General features: G+C 38.7%; 1 protein-coding gene across 4 annotated transcripts in view; it reads right to left on the reverse strand.

Annotated features, from left to right (window-relative positions):
* The window catches only part of MTR (5-methyltetrahydrofolate-homocysteine methyltransferase), a 109,763-nt gene that overhangs the window by 74,751 nt on the left and 19,287 nt on the right, over positions 1-15,725 (reverse strand). For 3 of the 4 annotated variants that reach the window (XM_032242262.1, XM_032242263.1, XM_032242261.1), the window contains exons 7-11: positions 12,830-12,889; positions 11,956-12,050; positions 3,090-3,190; positions 1,908-1,969; positions 435-502 (exon numbers count right to left, since the gene is read on the reverse strand). In XM_032242262.1, the coding sequence (XP_032098153.1) occupies positions 435-502; positions 1,908-1,969; positions 3,090-3,190; positions 11,956-12,050; positions 12,830-12,889 (386 nt within the window). Of the gene's footprint in view, positions 1-434; positions 503-1,907; positions 1,970-3,089; positions 3,935-11,955; positions 12,051-12,829; positions 12,890-15,725 lie in introns of those variants that run through there. The other variant, XM_032242264.1, reaches the window with a different exon arrangement.

The following is a 15,725-nucleotide window of genomic DNA, read 5'->3' on the forward strand; positions in this document are numbered from 1 at the left end:
AGGGCTGCCATAACAAAGTGCCCAAGACTGTGTTATGGCAGCTTAAATAACAGAAGTTTATTTTCTCACAATCTGAGTTGAAGGTGTCAGCAGGGTTAGTTAGTTTCTTTTAAGCCCTCTCCCTTGGCTTGTAGATAGCTATTTCTTCCCTTTGTCTTTAAACGGCCTTGCCTCTGTGTGCACATTTGTGTCCTGTTCTTAAAAGGGCACCAATCATATTGGATTAGGAATACCTGTATGGCCTCATTTTATCCTAGTCGCCTCTTTAAAGGCCTTATCTCCAAATACAGACACATTCTGAAATAGTAGGGGTTAAAAGTTCAATATACAAACTTTGGAAGGACACAATTCAGTCCATAACAAAAGGTACATCTTTAGGTTATTGCCTGATCATCCATTTGCTTTTAGATATATTGTCTATAGGTGATTATTACCTGATATGATCTGGTGTTGAACCACAGCATCCTCCAACTATATTGACCAAGCCATCCATAGCAAAATCCTGCATTTAGGAAAAGACAAAGTTTGAGCAAGTTCATCTGAAGTCTAAACTCATTACCACCAATTCAATATAAAAGGCATCTATTCTTCCTGAATAACTAAGACTACACTAAAAACAAAGTTAAACACACTTAACTCTAGATATAAAGATGTCACATACCCTAGACATAGGATAAAAGCAAAGAATAGTTCAAATGCTGTGAAATCCTTTATACTATTTAAAATGCAGTGAGAGGATGGGTATGGAGGCTCAAACCTGTAATCTCAGCACTTTGGGAGGCCAAGCCAGGAGAATCACTTGAGGCCAGGAGTTTGAGACCAGCCTGGGAAACATAGCAAGACCCCATCTCTACAAAAAATGTTTAAATTAGCTGGGCATAGTGGCATGTTTCTATAGTATCAGGTACTCAGGAGGTTAGGTGGGAGGACTGCTTGAGCCCAGGAGTTTGAAGATAGACTGAGCTATGATCATGCCACTGAACTTCAGCCTGAGCAACAAAGCAAGACCCTGTCTCAAACACATAGAAACAAAAGATAAAATTCAGTGGGAGATTTGCCTATCTAATGATTTTTTTAACCCATATGCTGAGCTGAATGAATGTGAGCTGGATAAAGCATTTTCAAATAACATAAAATAGAGTATTGGTTTTTAAATTTACATTAATTTAAAAATGGTTAAATAACAATTCAGTTCCTCTATCACACTGGCCACAATTCAAAGGCTCCAAAAACCATATAGGAGTGGCTACATAGGGGACAGCATGAGTCTAGAGTTTAACGATAGGCTACTAAATAAAGGACACCGTAACTAACAGACAATGTCAAAGGAGCAGAGCAAGCGTATTGGAAAGATCGTCTACAAAGATAATAAAATCATAAGTCAGATATAGTTTAGGAGACAATGTCAGTGAAACAGAAGTTAAAATTCAAGGAACAAGGGTAAAGAAACCCAGGGATTAGTAGGTAAGTGCAATAAGAAGTGGCAGTGGACAATATGGTCTCATGACCAAGGAGTAAACAATGGCAGGTGCATGACAAACAGGTAGAGTGACGGAGGTGACAATGGGGGGGGGCACGTACTCCACCCAGCAGTCTGAGGGGTGTGAGAGCAGAACGTCACAATTTGGGAAGGTTGCAGGGGAAGCAATGTCTCAGAGAAGAGCCAAGTCTCAATTAGTTTAGAGTGAACCTCAGTGGGAATTTTCCAGCAGCCACCAGTGCCAGTTGAGAATAAGGATGCTGACAGCCCTTCCCTGTGCCTCTACTACCTTAATTTGGGGTAAACCTTTCTTTCTTTTATGTACATTGGGATTTCTTCAGGGGAGAATTCTCCTTCTAAAAACTCTAAATCTAAAATTCAGTCTCTCTGTCTCTCTTAAAAAGCCAAGTGAAAGAGGATCCCTGACCTTTAGGTGTTTGGCCATCATAGAGGGTGTTTCATCATAGTCACCAAAGGTGTTGGGAAGACCTGAGAAAGGAAAATTCAACCATTATTGCAAATTGCCTTAACAAATATACACTGGATTTGTAAAGACTTTAGGTTGATAACCAAATAATTTTACATTTATATTAAATGGTGATTACTTGCAAAAACAAACACATAATATTTATACAGTCAACACAGAGACACCCCCCAAAAACTTTTTAAAAATCACAGAGGAAAATGAACTTCATTATTTCTTTTCCATTTGAAAGAAAAGATTCTATTCACTGTTAAGCAAAACAGAATGCCCCAAGCCCCACTCCTTCTCATAAGGGAAATTCATTCTTGTTACTAGTCGCTTAGGGGTGGGAGTGGAAGGAATGCTTCATAACCTCTCAACTAATAAGCAACTAACATGCCATTAAAAACAAACAAAAATCAACCAGTCTCCTTTCAAATAAATGTTCCCAACTAAGACTTTAGCTTATAACCATCCAATTTCTTGTTTTATTTATTATCTGCTTCCAGTTATCTTACTCCTGGTGGGAAATAAAATTTATTGTGCATTAAAATGATGTATTTTGAGAAAGAAGGCTGGAAAATGACTTTTAGCTCCAAATAGCTAAGCAACACTCAAATACATTCACAGGGAAATCTGGTTAACCCAGAACAAATTGCCAGTATTTAATGGGACAGTTTGAGAACTGCCTACAAATATCTTCAAAACATTTACATATAATAAACTGTACGTCCGAGCTTTCAGAGAAGAAAAAGGTAACACCACACAAGATGATTCTCCTGCTCTTCTACTAATAGAGTGGACCAGAGAAGAAGGGTCACTCTTCTCTTCTTTATACCCATCTTTCTGGTCACTTCCACAAGGCTTATGCTGTCACCAAAGGCAAGGCTCTGGTCAGTTATGTGACTAGGCTCATTCCCAGAAGTTAAGTCCTATTCTGAAGCTTCAGGCTGAGCGAACTTCCCTCAGGTCTACAGGGAAACACTGGTCTGCACCCAAATACTCTTCACTTAGAACATTCCTGTTAAGTGTCAACTATACCAACACCTACAAAACAAGCTTTTTCACTCAAGATCTCTTACCTCATCTACCTCATGTCTTATGCTATTTTTATCTCCCCATGTGTGACCCCCTCGAAACACATACCTGCATTGGGATAACAGAGGACATAGGCTGTTGTACATTTTCCAATTATTTCAATAAAAGGTCTCATTTCAGCTGCACCCAAAGCACAATTTAATCCAATGCTAGAAAAACAGAAAAAAAATATTAGAAGCATCAACTTTCATTCATAATATTTATTCATATAACAGTTATATTCAGAGACAATATATCTAAGACCAAGTGGATAATAAATCTCCTCATTCAAAGCACTTTTATTCAACTACCAACAAAGCCATCTCATTGAGGTCCCCTGCAGCACTAAGTATTTTTGCCAACGTCTCCATCTTCAGATAATCTCACAGCTGATGGACCCTGCCTATAGATGGACTCCATCAATCAGTTCACAGATTGCCTAATGGTAAACTGTGGGACAGAAATGTCAGCAAACTAACACTGCTAAAAAAAAGATCTGACCTGAAAGCAACATTTAAAATAATGGAAAAGGAAATCTTGGCAGTAGAAGGAACATGGAATGGCAGAAAGAAGCCACCCTTAAAGTCCAGAAGACCAGGACTTAGTGCCTGCCCCACAGGTACAGTCCCTGCTATCCTACAAGGCTGTCAGTGGGTGGTGGGCCTGAGATCTTCCAGAATTTATGAATCAACTATGAAGCTACTAGACTATGTGATCCGTAATGTTTTCGTAGTTTACTTTTTTCCTTTTATTGTGATTCCTAACTGCAAGGTGGCATCCTAGGCATTTCAGACAACGGATACTCAACCTATAGTAATATACTCTTATTTTTATAAAAGTACCACAGTCATGCAAAATGTTAACATGAAAACTAGAAAAATATACAGAAATTCTATGTACTATCTTTGCAACTTTTCTGTAAATCTGAAATGATTCCAAAATTAAGTTTATTTAACAAACAAACATCCAATACCCATTCATTAAAAAAAACTCAGCAAACTAGGAATAGGGGGACATTTCCTTGACTTGATAAAGAATATCTACAAAAAACTTCCAGCTAATATCATGCTTAATCATGTGAAACTAGATGCTTTCCTGCTAAGATGAGAAATAAGGCCAGAATTTCCACTCTCATCTCTTATTCAATATCGTATATGAAGTCCTATGCAATAAGAAAAGAGAGAAAGTAAAAGGTATACGTACGAATTGGAAAGGAAGAAATAAAACTGTCTGTTCACAAATGACATGACTGTCTATGTAGAAAATCCCAAAGAATCACTAAAAACTCCTTGAGCTAATAAGCAATTATACCAAGGTTTCAAAATATGAGGTAAATATACAAAAATTGTTTACAAAATATGAGGCAAATATACAAAAATTATACCAGATATGAGCAACCAAAATTTGAAATTAGAAATACAGGCTAGGCATAGTGGCTCATGCCTGTAATCTCAGCATTTGGGAGGCTAAGGCAGGTGGATCACTTGAGCCCAGGAGTTTGATAGCAAAACCCTACCTCTGGAAAAAAAAAAAAAAAAAAGAAAAAGAAAAATTAACCAGGCATGCTGGAGTACACCTATAGTCTCAGTTACTTAGGAGGCTAAGGTGGCAGATAACTAAATTTGGGAGGTTGAGGCTATAGTGAGCCATGATCATGCCACTGCATTCCAGCTTGAGTGACACAGTGAGAACCTGTCTCGGGGGGGGAAAAAAAATCCACAAAACCATTTACTCTAGCACCAAAACAAATTATCTTGGATCATTTGAAAAAAACTATAAAATTGGATCTATATGAAAAAACTATAAAATTCCAATTTAAGACATCAAAGTGAATCTAAATACATGAAAAGGTACTCCCAGTTTATGAAGAGGAAGACTTAATATTGTTAAGATGTCAATTCTCTCACTTGATCTGTATTCAACACAATCCCAATGAAAATCCAAGCAGTTATTTTGTGAATATCAACAAACTGATCCTAAAGTTTATATGGCAAGACAAAAGTCCCAGAATAGCCAACACAATAACGAGAGAAAAGAACAAAAGTTGAAGGACTGACCTACTGACTCCAAGACTTACTAAAAAGCTAAAGCAATTAAGAGAGTGTGGAATTGGTGAAAGAAGAGACAAATAGATTAATGGAACAGAATAGAGTCCAGAAACAAAACCACACAAATATATTCAACTAATCTTTGACAGAAACAAAGGCAATCCAATGGAGAAAGGATATTCTTTTCAATAAATGGTGCTGGAACAACTGGGCATCTGCATTTGAAAAAGTTAATTTAGATACAGACATTACATCTTTCACAAAAAGTAACTCAAAATGGAAGACAGACCTATATATAAATTGCAAAACGATTAAAATTCTGTAAATAACACAGAAAAAAATTTGAATGATCATGGGTTTGGCAATGAGTTTTCAGGTAAAACACCAAAGGCAAGATCCATGAAAAAAAAAATTGATAACCTGAACTTCACTAAGATTTAAAATTGTTCAGTAAAAGACAGTATTAAGAGCGTGAGAAGACAAACCCCAGGCTAGGAGAAAGTATTTGCAAAACACATACCTGATAAAGGATTTGCTATGGTTCGGATGCGGTTTGTCCACGCCAAAATTCATGTTGAAACGTAATTGCCAATGTAACAGTGTTGGAAGGTGAGGCCATTACAAGGTGGTTAGATCATTAAGATGGATTACTGTCTTTCTCCAGAGACTGGGGTTAGTTACCTGGAGACTGAATTAGTTCTCAAGGGAATAAACCACTTCTTTCAAGAACAGGCTGTTATAAAGAAAGCCAGTCTCTTTTGTCCCCTCTCTTTCACACATGTTAACATGCCTTTTCACTTTTTGGTCACGCTAAGAAGCAGCCCATGGCCCTTGCCAGATGTGGCCACTCAATTTTGAAGTTCTCAGACTCCAGAATCGTGAGCTAAACCTCTTTTCTTTATAAATTTACCCAGACTTGGGGATTCTTTTACAGCAATAGAAAGTAGACTATGATAGACTTGTATCCAAAATATACAAAGAATTGTTAAAATTCAACAATAAATCCAATTTTAAAAACTGTTTAAAGAGCTCAACAGACCTCTCACCAAAGAAGATATACAGATGACAAGTACACATATGAAAAGATGCTCAAAATCATCATATGTTTTTAAGGAACTGCAAATAAAACAAGAGACCTATCAGAATGGCTAAAATCCAAAACTGACATCACCAAATGCTGGGAAGGATGCGAACAACAGGAACTCTCGTTCACTGCTGGTGGGAGTACAGCATGCAACAGCAGCTTTGGAAGACAGTTTGGCAGTTTCTCACAAGACACATAGTCTTACTGTAAGATCCAGCAATCCTCTCCTTGTTATTTACCCAAATGAATGGAAATCTACTTATGTCTACACAAAAACCTGCCATAAATGTTCACGGGAGCTTTTTTTTTTTTTGAAGCAACTGATGTTTATTTTCTGTCAGCCTTATTTCCATGTTGCTTAAGAGCCCGTGCAAGAACAGCATAAGACCACTCAGTGGTTGCTCCTACCCATCCAGTGGCCTGAGCAGTGGGAGCTGCAGACCAGGCTTCCGTGGCAGGCTGGGCGCTCCAGTCTTCAGTAGGAACTACTGCATACGCACGGAGGGAACCTGCATGCCTCAGACCAGTGTGCGACCTCAGGCTGAGTGGCAGTGAACTTAAGAGCTGCAGCAGTCCATTCGCCCTGAAATTCCTCCTTGGCTACGCCTTTTCTGCAGCAGCCTGCTCTTTCAATCTCTTCAGGATCTCTGTAGAAGCAGAGATCAGGCATGACCTCCCACAAGTGTTCATGGGAAATGGTGCCATGCATGTGCAGAACTTCCCAGGCCAGCATCCACCACATCAAACCTAGCAAGCGAGCTCCCTTGCTGCATGGGATGGCAATGTCCACATAGCGCAGAGGACAATCTGTGTTACACAGAGCAATGGTTTGTAAGTTAATATAAGATGCCTCTGTGAGGCGGAGGTTGCAGTGGGCTGAGATCGCGCCACTGTACTCCAGTCTGGGCAACAAGAGTGAAACTCCATCTCAAAGAAAAAATGCCTCTGTGAGAAGCTGCTGGTTAGCCCTCGAGTTAGTAACCACAAGAAGCAGTGGCTCCCAGGAGGCTGCCTGGATCTGGCTGGTGAAGGCTGCAGGAGTGAAGCGGCCAGCAACTGGAGTGGCTCCAGTGGCAGGAGCAAACTTCAGCACGGCCCTCTGGCCAGTATTCCTGGAGGATATAACACTGACATCAGCAGGGTTTTCAATGTCAACAATGGCACGAGCTGCCAGCAGAAGCTTCTCCCAGGTCCTCTTCAGATTTATGATGTAGGTGCCATCACTTTTCCTTTTACAGATGTACTGTTCCACCTGGAAGTCAAGATTGGTGCCACCTAAATGGGTTCCTGCTGCCAGGAACTTAAGAACATCCTCCTTGATTTGCAGGAAATCAAGGGCTCTGGACATTGTGAAAGTTTCGCTTTAAGTTATGACAGGAATCCAGAACAACGCCGTATGTACCCCTCTGTGGGTAGCGCGGAAAGGCCATAGGAACTTTATTCATAATTGCTACAACTTGGAAGCAACCAAGATGGTTTTCAATATGCAAACGGAAAAAAAACCTGTAGTACTTCATCACAACGAAATATTATTTAGTGTTAAAAAGAAATACATATTCACAGCGGAATATTATTTAATGTTAAAAAGAAATAATCTACCAAGCTTACAAAGACAAATGAACCTTAAGTGAACATCACTAAGTGAAAAAAGCCAGTCTGAAAAGGCTACATACTACGTGGTTTCAACAATATTTCTATTATGGAAAAGGCAAAACTACAGAGAGTGAAAAGATTCATTGCCAGCGAGCTGGGAAAGAGGATAAGTAAATGGAACACAGGGGAATTTTAGGGCAATGAAACTATTCTGTATGATACTGTAATGGATATATGTTACTCATGATATATTTTTCAATACCCACAGAATATACAAAACCAAGGAATATATAAAACCAAGAAGGAACCCTAAGGTAAACTATAGGCTTTAGTTAACAGTAACATATCGATATTGGTTCATATTGTAATAGGTGTACCACACCAAAAACAAGCTGTTGAAAATAGGAGTACTGGAGTGGGAGACTGTATGAGAACTCTCTGTACTTTCTGCTCAATTTTTCTGAAAACCTGAAACTAATCTAAAATAAACACAATTCTGTGATCATTGATGCCTGACAGAATCACATCTCAGTTAAGACTGCTAGGTCCAATGCACGGCTAATTTACAGTCCTCGAATAGACTGACTCAGTTTTGTTCTTTTACCTGTTCCCCTTGGAATATTCTCTTTAAAAAAAAAAAAAAAAATCTTACGCTACTGTCACCGGACTCAACATCACATAAAAATGAAAAACTTGACTGTGTGTGGTGGCTGACACCTGTCACCCCAGCACTTTGGGAGGCTGAGGCAGGCAGATCACTTGAAGCCAGGAGTTCAAGGCCACCTGGTCAACATGGTAAAACCTTATCTCTATTAAAAATACAAAAACTAGCTGGGCATGGTGGCACACGCTTGTAATCCCAGCTACACAGGTGGCTAAGGAACAAGAATCACTTGAACCCAGAAGATGGAAGTTGCAGTGAGCTGAGATCATGCCACTGCACTCTAGCCTGGGCGACAGAGTGAGACTATGTCTCAAAAAACAAACAAAAAATGTTAAATCATCATGTTATTGTTAGAAAGGATCCTAGACTTTTTCCCAAACCCAGTTCTAACATTAACTCATATTTTCATTAGTTACATGACTTCAATTCTTTATATGTTGAATGAAGAAAATAATGCCTGATCAGTTCTCAGGGTTAAATATAAAGTTCAAATTAAACCATATATGAAAATGTCTTATAACACGGAATTAACCTAAATGCCCATCAATGACAGACCGGATAAAGAAAATGTACTATATGGACACCATGGAATACTATGCAGCCATAAAAAGGAACGAGATCATGTCCCAGGGACATGGATGGAACTGAAAGCCATTATCCTGGGCAAAGTAAAGCAGGAACAGAAAACCAAATTCTGCATGTTCTCTTATAAGTGGGAGTTGAATGATGAGAATACATGGACACAGTGGGGAACAACACACACTGGGGCTGTCAGAAGGTAGGGGGTAGGAGGAGGGAGAGCATCAGGAAGAATAGCTAATGGATGCTGTGCTTAATATCTAGGTGATGGGATGATCTGTGCAGCAAAACACCATGGTTACATGTTATGGTTACATGTTACGGTTATATGTTACCTGTGTAACACACCTGCACATCCTGTACATATACCCCTGAACTTAAAAGTTGGAAATCATAAAACAATAATAAGAAAGATAAAAACTCAAAACAAAGAAAATGTCTTATAAACTATACGGTTCTTCCATTGCTATGACCTCACTTGGACACATTCATCCTTTCTTTGGTTAGAAAACTCTGTCTCATGTTTTTAAAACCTAGCTCAAAGCTGTCTCTAAATACCACAATACTCCATTACTCCTATGTATTGCCAGATTTTTATTCATAGTTCTGTACAACACTGTGTATTTTATATTTTAATTTACTTATGCATTTCTCCTAGTGTGGACTATTCCACATTGGCCTGTATTCCAGGGCTTATAGTAGTATTTCAATAAATACTTGATGAATTAGCAGTAATATAAAGGTTCTATCCCACTGCTCTATAGTTTGTGATAATCACAAGTCTGTAAGCAACAGTTTCTTACATATATGTAAGAATATGTGTCCTTTTCACATATTATTTGCTCCTATCTGCTCCTACAGTCTGTCAGGTTCATAACAAAATAAAGGCCAAATACATTCTCTCTGTGAGTAGGCTGTAGTTGAAGTCATACAAAGGATTATTTTAAAAATTTTTAAATTAACCACTGAGTGGATCAAAAGTCAGAATTAACTGAATGGTTGCTTAAGAAATAAAAACAAATTATTTAGATCTCAATAAAACCTCATCTCAAGGCTCCTGCAGGTGAGACAGTGTCAGGAAGAACATCCTCTAAGGGGCCCTTGAGAACTGTTGGCAAACTAAAGGCTCCAATGACACTCAAGACAACACAGAGGTTTTGCCTAACTGCTAGGAAAGATTCTATCATTATTATTAAAATCTTGGATTGGTGTGGTACACCTATTACAATGTGAACCAGTATTAATACATGATTAGTAACTGAAGTCTATAGTTTACATTAGGGTTCATTCTTTTTTTGTATATTCTGTGGGTTTTGACAAATACATCACAAGTAACATATATCCATTACAGTATCATTTACTTAACCACATTAACAAACTAAGACCTGGCAAAGGGGGTGGGAAAAGAGAAAGACAACGAAGGGAGGAACGCTCGAAATATTCACAGATAGGCAAAAAAACTTTAAATAAACTAGACAACGTTTGTGTCTTCAGAGACCTCTACATTTCCTATCTTCAGTTTTCCTGTTAAATGTTTATTAGATCCCTATTATGTGCCAAGAATTCTACTTAACACTAGAGAAATAAAGATGAAGAGACTGCTCAGGAAAACCTCATAAGCTGTGAAATAGGTCATCACAACCCAATTCAATATGACGCTTTTCTTAGTTATCAGGCCCAATCAAATGTCTGTTAATGCACTTTAAATTAATGGCACCTTTTAAGAAATCACAATATGACACTAAGTCAACTGTAAGATGTACTCTGTAATTACAAACATTTAAGTATGAAAAAAAGAACATCAGATAATTGGTATAATGTGATCTAATACGGTGGTAAACAGTATGCTCCTGTTCCCAGGTCCTCTATTTACTTCACCTTGGGCAAGTTACAACCTCTGAGTCTCAGTAACCTTCTTGTTAAAATGGGTACATTAATACTAGTACCTGCCCTCAAGGTGTTATTGCCAGAATTAAAGAAAGAACTCACATAAAGCTCTTAGAACAGAGCCTGGCACACAGCAAACTCTCAACAAATGTCCATTATTCTGACTTTTTATAGCAAAGGCTAAAATAAAAGTAAACAAAGACATCGACCTGGGCTAATGAGAGGGAGAATGTTCACTAGAGGGAAGTTTCCTGAGATAAGTCTTAAAGGCTAAGAAGAAGTCAACAAAGTGAACGGGTATGGAGGAAGGGAAGAGGGGGAAGGGGCGAAGACGACCAGCAGAGCTTCCGGGCAAGAGGAATACAAGAAAAAAGCCCAGGAATTTAAAAAGTCCAGGCAAAATACAGTATACATACTCAGAGGCTCTTCCATGTCACTCAAAGTACACAATTTAAAACATTTTGATATGAAAAATAAAATATAAATAGGGAGATATTTTTAAATAGATTGTGAAAGTCACGTTAATTTAATTCTTTAGAGAAAGGGTCCTGCTATGTTGGCCAAGCTGAAATGCAGTGGTTATTCACGGAGCTATCATAGTATACTACAGCCTCCAACACCTGGCCTCAAGAGATCCTCCTGCCTCCACCTCCCAAGAAGCTGGGACTACGGGCACACACCACCGTGCCAAGTGCTGTGTTCGCTTTACAGATAAAAACCTGAGCTTTAGAATTCCCACTTAATTCCCAGACAGATTGCTTCTGGTTGCCTCATAAATAGGGAGTGGCACTGGCCTAAAATTTGCAAAGCACTGCAAACTATAAGGGGCACCTCTACAGACAAACAGGCAACCATTTGGAAGTATGAGAACTCTCCCAGTCCCTCAAATTGACCCATTTAGCCAGTGATCTTCTACATCCTTTAGGGAAAAGTCTGAAAGTACTTAAAGAAAAGTCAATATAGCAGAAGTGTGGTACAGTGAAAATATGTGAAAGCAATCCCCTCCCAGGTCATATTCCACAGTCATCAGAAAAGGTTCCTCAAAAAAGAAGGGAAGTCAAGGAAAGATGGATCACTCACCAGAGCGGGTCTGCATGAGACACACTGATGACGAATGCCTCTCCTGTCTGTCCAGAAAGAGTCCGGCCACTTTTATCAACAATCGTCCCCGAAATCTGAATTGACAAAGCAAACGAAGTCAACAATACAGACTCAAGTTAAGAATATAGGTATAAAGACAAAATAAAATGAACAAGCTGACTTCCTTTGTCCTTTTACAAGTAAAAGAGCTGTGGAACTCAAAATCAAAGGGAGCACTTTCTGTAACAGTTAGAATAGACATATGCCAAGAGACTTGAGGGAGAACGCAAGAAGCCACAGAAACAGAGACAAGGGAAAGTCCCTGAAGCAAAAGCAATGACCAAAACAGCCTTGGATTTCACATGTCCAGTCTCGTTAGAGGCAGGTTTCCCAGAGACAACCTCGAGTCGTCCTGACCTCCTGCTGTTAAACATTGGATTTATCTAACACCCATGTTTTGATTTGATTCGATTCTCATCAAGCAATTTTAGGACTCACAGAGAGGTACGCCTATTGAGTTAATAAGCTGGCAGTCTGGTGTCTTCTGTGTTGAGTATGTGGCCATCAGCATGCAAGTCCAGCCCTCCTTAGGCCCTAATCAGTCTTGAAGTCTTTAACTTCAAGGACCAATACAGTGGGCTTCTTTTGAACAGCTTGCCTTCCACCAACTACTTCTAGATTCATTTTCCTTGCCTCTCCAGATAAAAGACTGTTATTGATCTAGAAGTGGTGGGAGGGAAGTGAACAGAAGTTAAAGTAGATGAATTCTAAAAGATACTATCAACAGTTCTACTATGCAAGCGGGGAAAACATGCTCAAAAGAACAATTATTAATAAAAGACAGAATGTATTGTGCAAACACATTAGAACTTACAAAGATAGGCCGGGGAGCATATGTCTCCTCAAAAAGTTTTTGGAGTGCAAACAAGGCTGCCTGTCAGGGAAAAAAGGGAGAATGCCTTTATTTCTGAGACTGTGTCCAAGGTTAGTATAACTTCCCAATTAGAAGGCACCCTTTTCTAAGACCTCTTCAGATAAGATATGCATCAAGCTCTCTAGGAAGAAGCATCTTCCTTACAAGGCCCAACCCCAGCACCCCTTTCTCAAATGTAATACTGTGCATATTAAAATAAAACAAATCCTGACTTAAAGTCTACCTAGAAACTACTGCCTCTGAGGAGGAGCTGAAGAGCTATTCTTTCTTCTTTTTCTCAATGAAAATTAAAAGTAAATAAATAACACTCAGGAGGCTGAGACAGAACAACTGCCTGAGCCCAGGAGTTCAAGGTTGCAGCTAAGCTGTGATCATGCCACTGCATTCCAGCCTGGATGACAGAGCAAGGCCCTGTCTCAAAAATAAATAAATAAATAATAATGTCCCTGCCTTTCATATCCTTTCATATACATGGTTAAGTATATGAACCTACAGCATCACTTCCAGCACTGTGAAAGACAGCATGAGCTGAGATTAGGTAGTAAAGGTACAAATCCCATGTTACTCTGTGCTGTTCCGTCCACATTTTAAGTTCCAGGCAACAGATCTCTTTTTGTCATTACGGTGCTTGATTCTAAGATAGGCATGTTTTCACAATTAATTCTCTGAAATCAGAACGCAACCTGTAATGTGTCCCTTTCCAGTGATGGTAGGTTTTTTTCATGGAAAGTTACTAAATCAACAATATCAGAATTTCCATTTTAGAACCAGACAAATTGATCCTAAAGATCTTATGGAAAACAAACATATAAGAATAGCCATGAAAGTTCCGGAAAAGGGGGTGGGACTCAATAAAAATAAAAAAAATCTAGGTCTACCAGTTACTCAGACATATTCTAATGTTATGGCTAATAGTCCAGTAGTGTCACATCAGCAAACAGATTACTAGAAAACACTAGATCCAAATGCACTCTCGAATTTTGGATGATAAGGATAATGCTCCACATCATTCCTATCACTGGGAAATAACAGGATGTTTAATAGATGGTGGTAGGAAAACTAAACTTTAGAGGGAAAAAGTTAGCTCTCGATTTTATTTCTCACTCCAAAATAAATACCAGATGCATTGTGAGGGAAACTAGTTCTGTATAATCAGAAGAATGTGTGCCACACATTTGAAACTTAGAAACTCAACAAAACCTATCCTTAATGTTTTATCCCCGAATGTTAATCCCTCTTATTTCTAATCTAAACAATACTGTGACTCTTTTCAAATGTATATATGAATCTCATTTCAAATATATTCCTTATCTTGTTTGTTACTGCTCTTATTTTCAAAATGTGTATCTGAATTCCTTTTAAAATTATAATTTCTTGGCCGGGTGCGGTGGCTCAAGCCTGTAATCCCAGCACTTTGGGAGGCCGAGGCAGGTGGATCACGAGGTCAAGAGATCGAGACCATCCTGGTCAACATGGTGAAACCCCGTCTCTACTAAAAATACAAAACATTAGCTGGGCATGGTGGCGCGTGCCTGTAATCCCAGCTACTCAGGAGGCTGAGGCAGGAGAATTGCCTGAACCCAGGAGGTGGAGGTTGCGGTGAGCCGAGATCGGGCCATTGCACTCCAGCCTGGGTAACAAGAGCGAAACTCCGTCTCAAAAAAAAAAAAAAAATTATAATTTCTTTACTGGAGGTTCACAAAACAATTTCTTAAAAGATATATAAAAAGAACTTAATAAAAGTGATATGTGAAGAGTGAGGTAGGGTAGGCAGCTAGCTTCAGGCTGGTAGTGGCTCTCTACATTCTTCCTGCTTGCAAGTATTTTAGAAAATGATTTTTTTTTTAAGTTCAAATATTTGGGATCTGTGGTCTTATTTCCACAACAATTAAACATTTAATGCAACTGTAAAATACTAGGGAGGAAAAGGCCATTTTTCCATTTTTTTCCTCTCTTTGACCAAGGAGTGCCTCTGTAAGTATAATCTTCCCTCTCCCTCCATAAAAAAATAGAATCTGTAAATTCAACCATACAACATTTAAGAAAAAATCTCCTATACTATTAAAGCACACATACACACAAAACAATGCCACAACACTACCACCATCACCACCATAAATAAAGTCAAATGTGAAACAAGCCAGAGGACAGTATTGCTACTCATGATTGACAAGGACCTGATTTCCTCAGTAAAGGACTCAATTTTAAAAAGCCAAAGTCCAATAGTAAAAAGGACAGAAGACATAAACCACAGAAAAAGAAATATAAATGGCTCTAAAACTGAAGAAAGATGCTCAAGAAATAAGCAAGTTAAAACTACAGTGAGGGACCACGTGTCAAACTGAAAAAGGTCAAACAGTGCTAGTGAGGGTGTCGTGAAACCAGCATTATTGTACACCGCCTGCTGAAGGGAGTATAAATGAGTCCAGTCACAAAGGAGGGTAATTTGACACTAAAGACAAAAATTACCAATGCACATCCCTCTGATTCAGCAATTTTACTTGTAGAAATGTATCCTATAGATATACTGTATAAAAACATATGTATAAGGATATTTGCTTCTCTCCCCATACACTTATGTGCCTTTGCATGTATGTAAGGAACACACACACACACATACACGTACATGCATGCTCATATCTGCATAGTATCTGTCAGGACCCCCAAACTGGTAATTATAGTTGTCTCTGGAAAGGGAGCTAGATAACTACAGACTAGGAAAGGAAAGGAAAAGAAATTCACTTTTCACTCCATATATTTATGTATCTTTCAAATTTAGAACCAGCAGCATGTATTTATTACCTAGGGACATATGCACTTATAGTAGCTGTATATG

Source organism: Sapajus apella, unplaced genomic scaffold (assembly GCF_009761245.1).
Source record: "Sapajus apella isolate SASKATOON/1434 unplaced genomic scaffold, GSC_monkey_1.0 scaffold49, whole genome shotgun sequence".
Taxonomy (NCBI): Eukaryota; Metazoa; Chordata; class Mammalia; order Primates; family Cebidae; genus Sapajus; species Sapajus apella.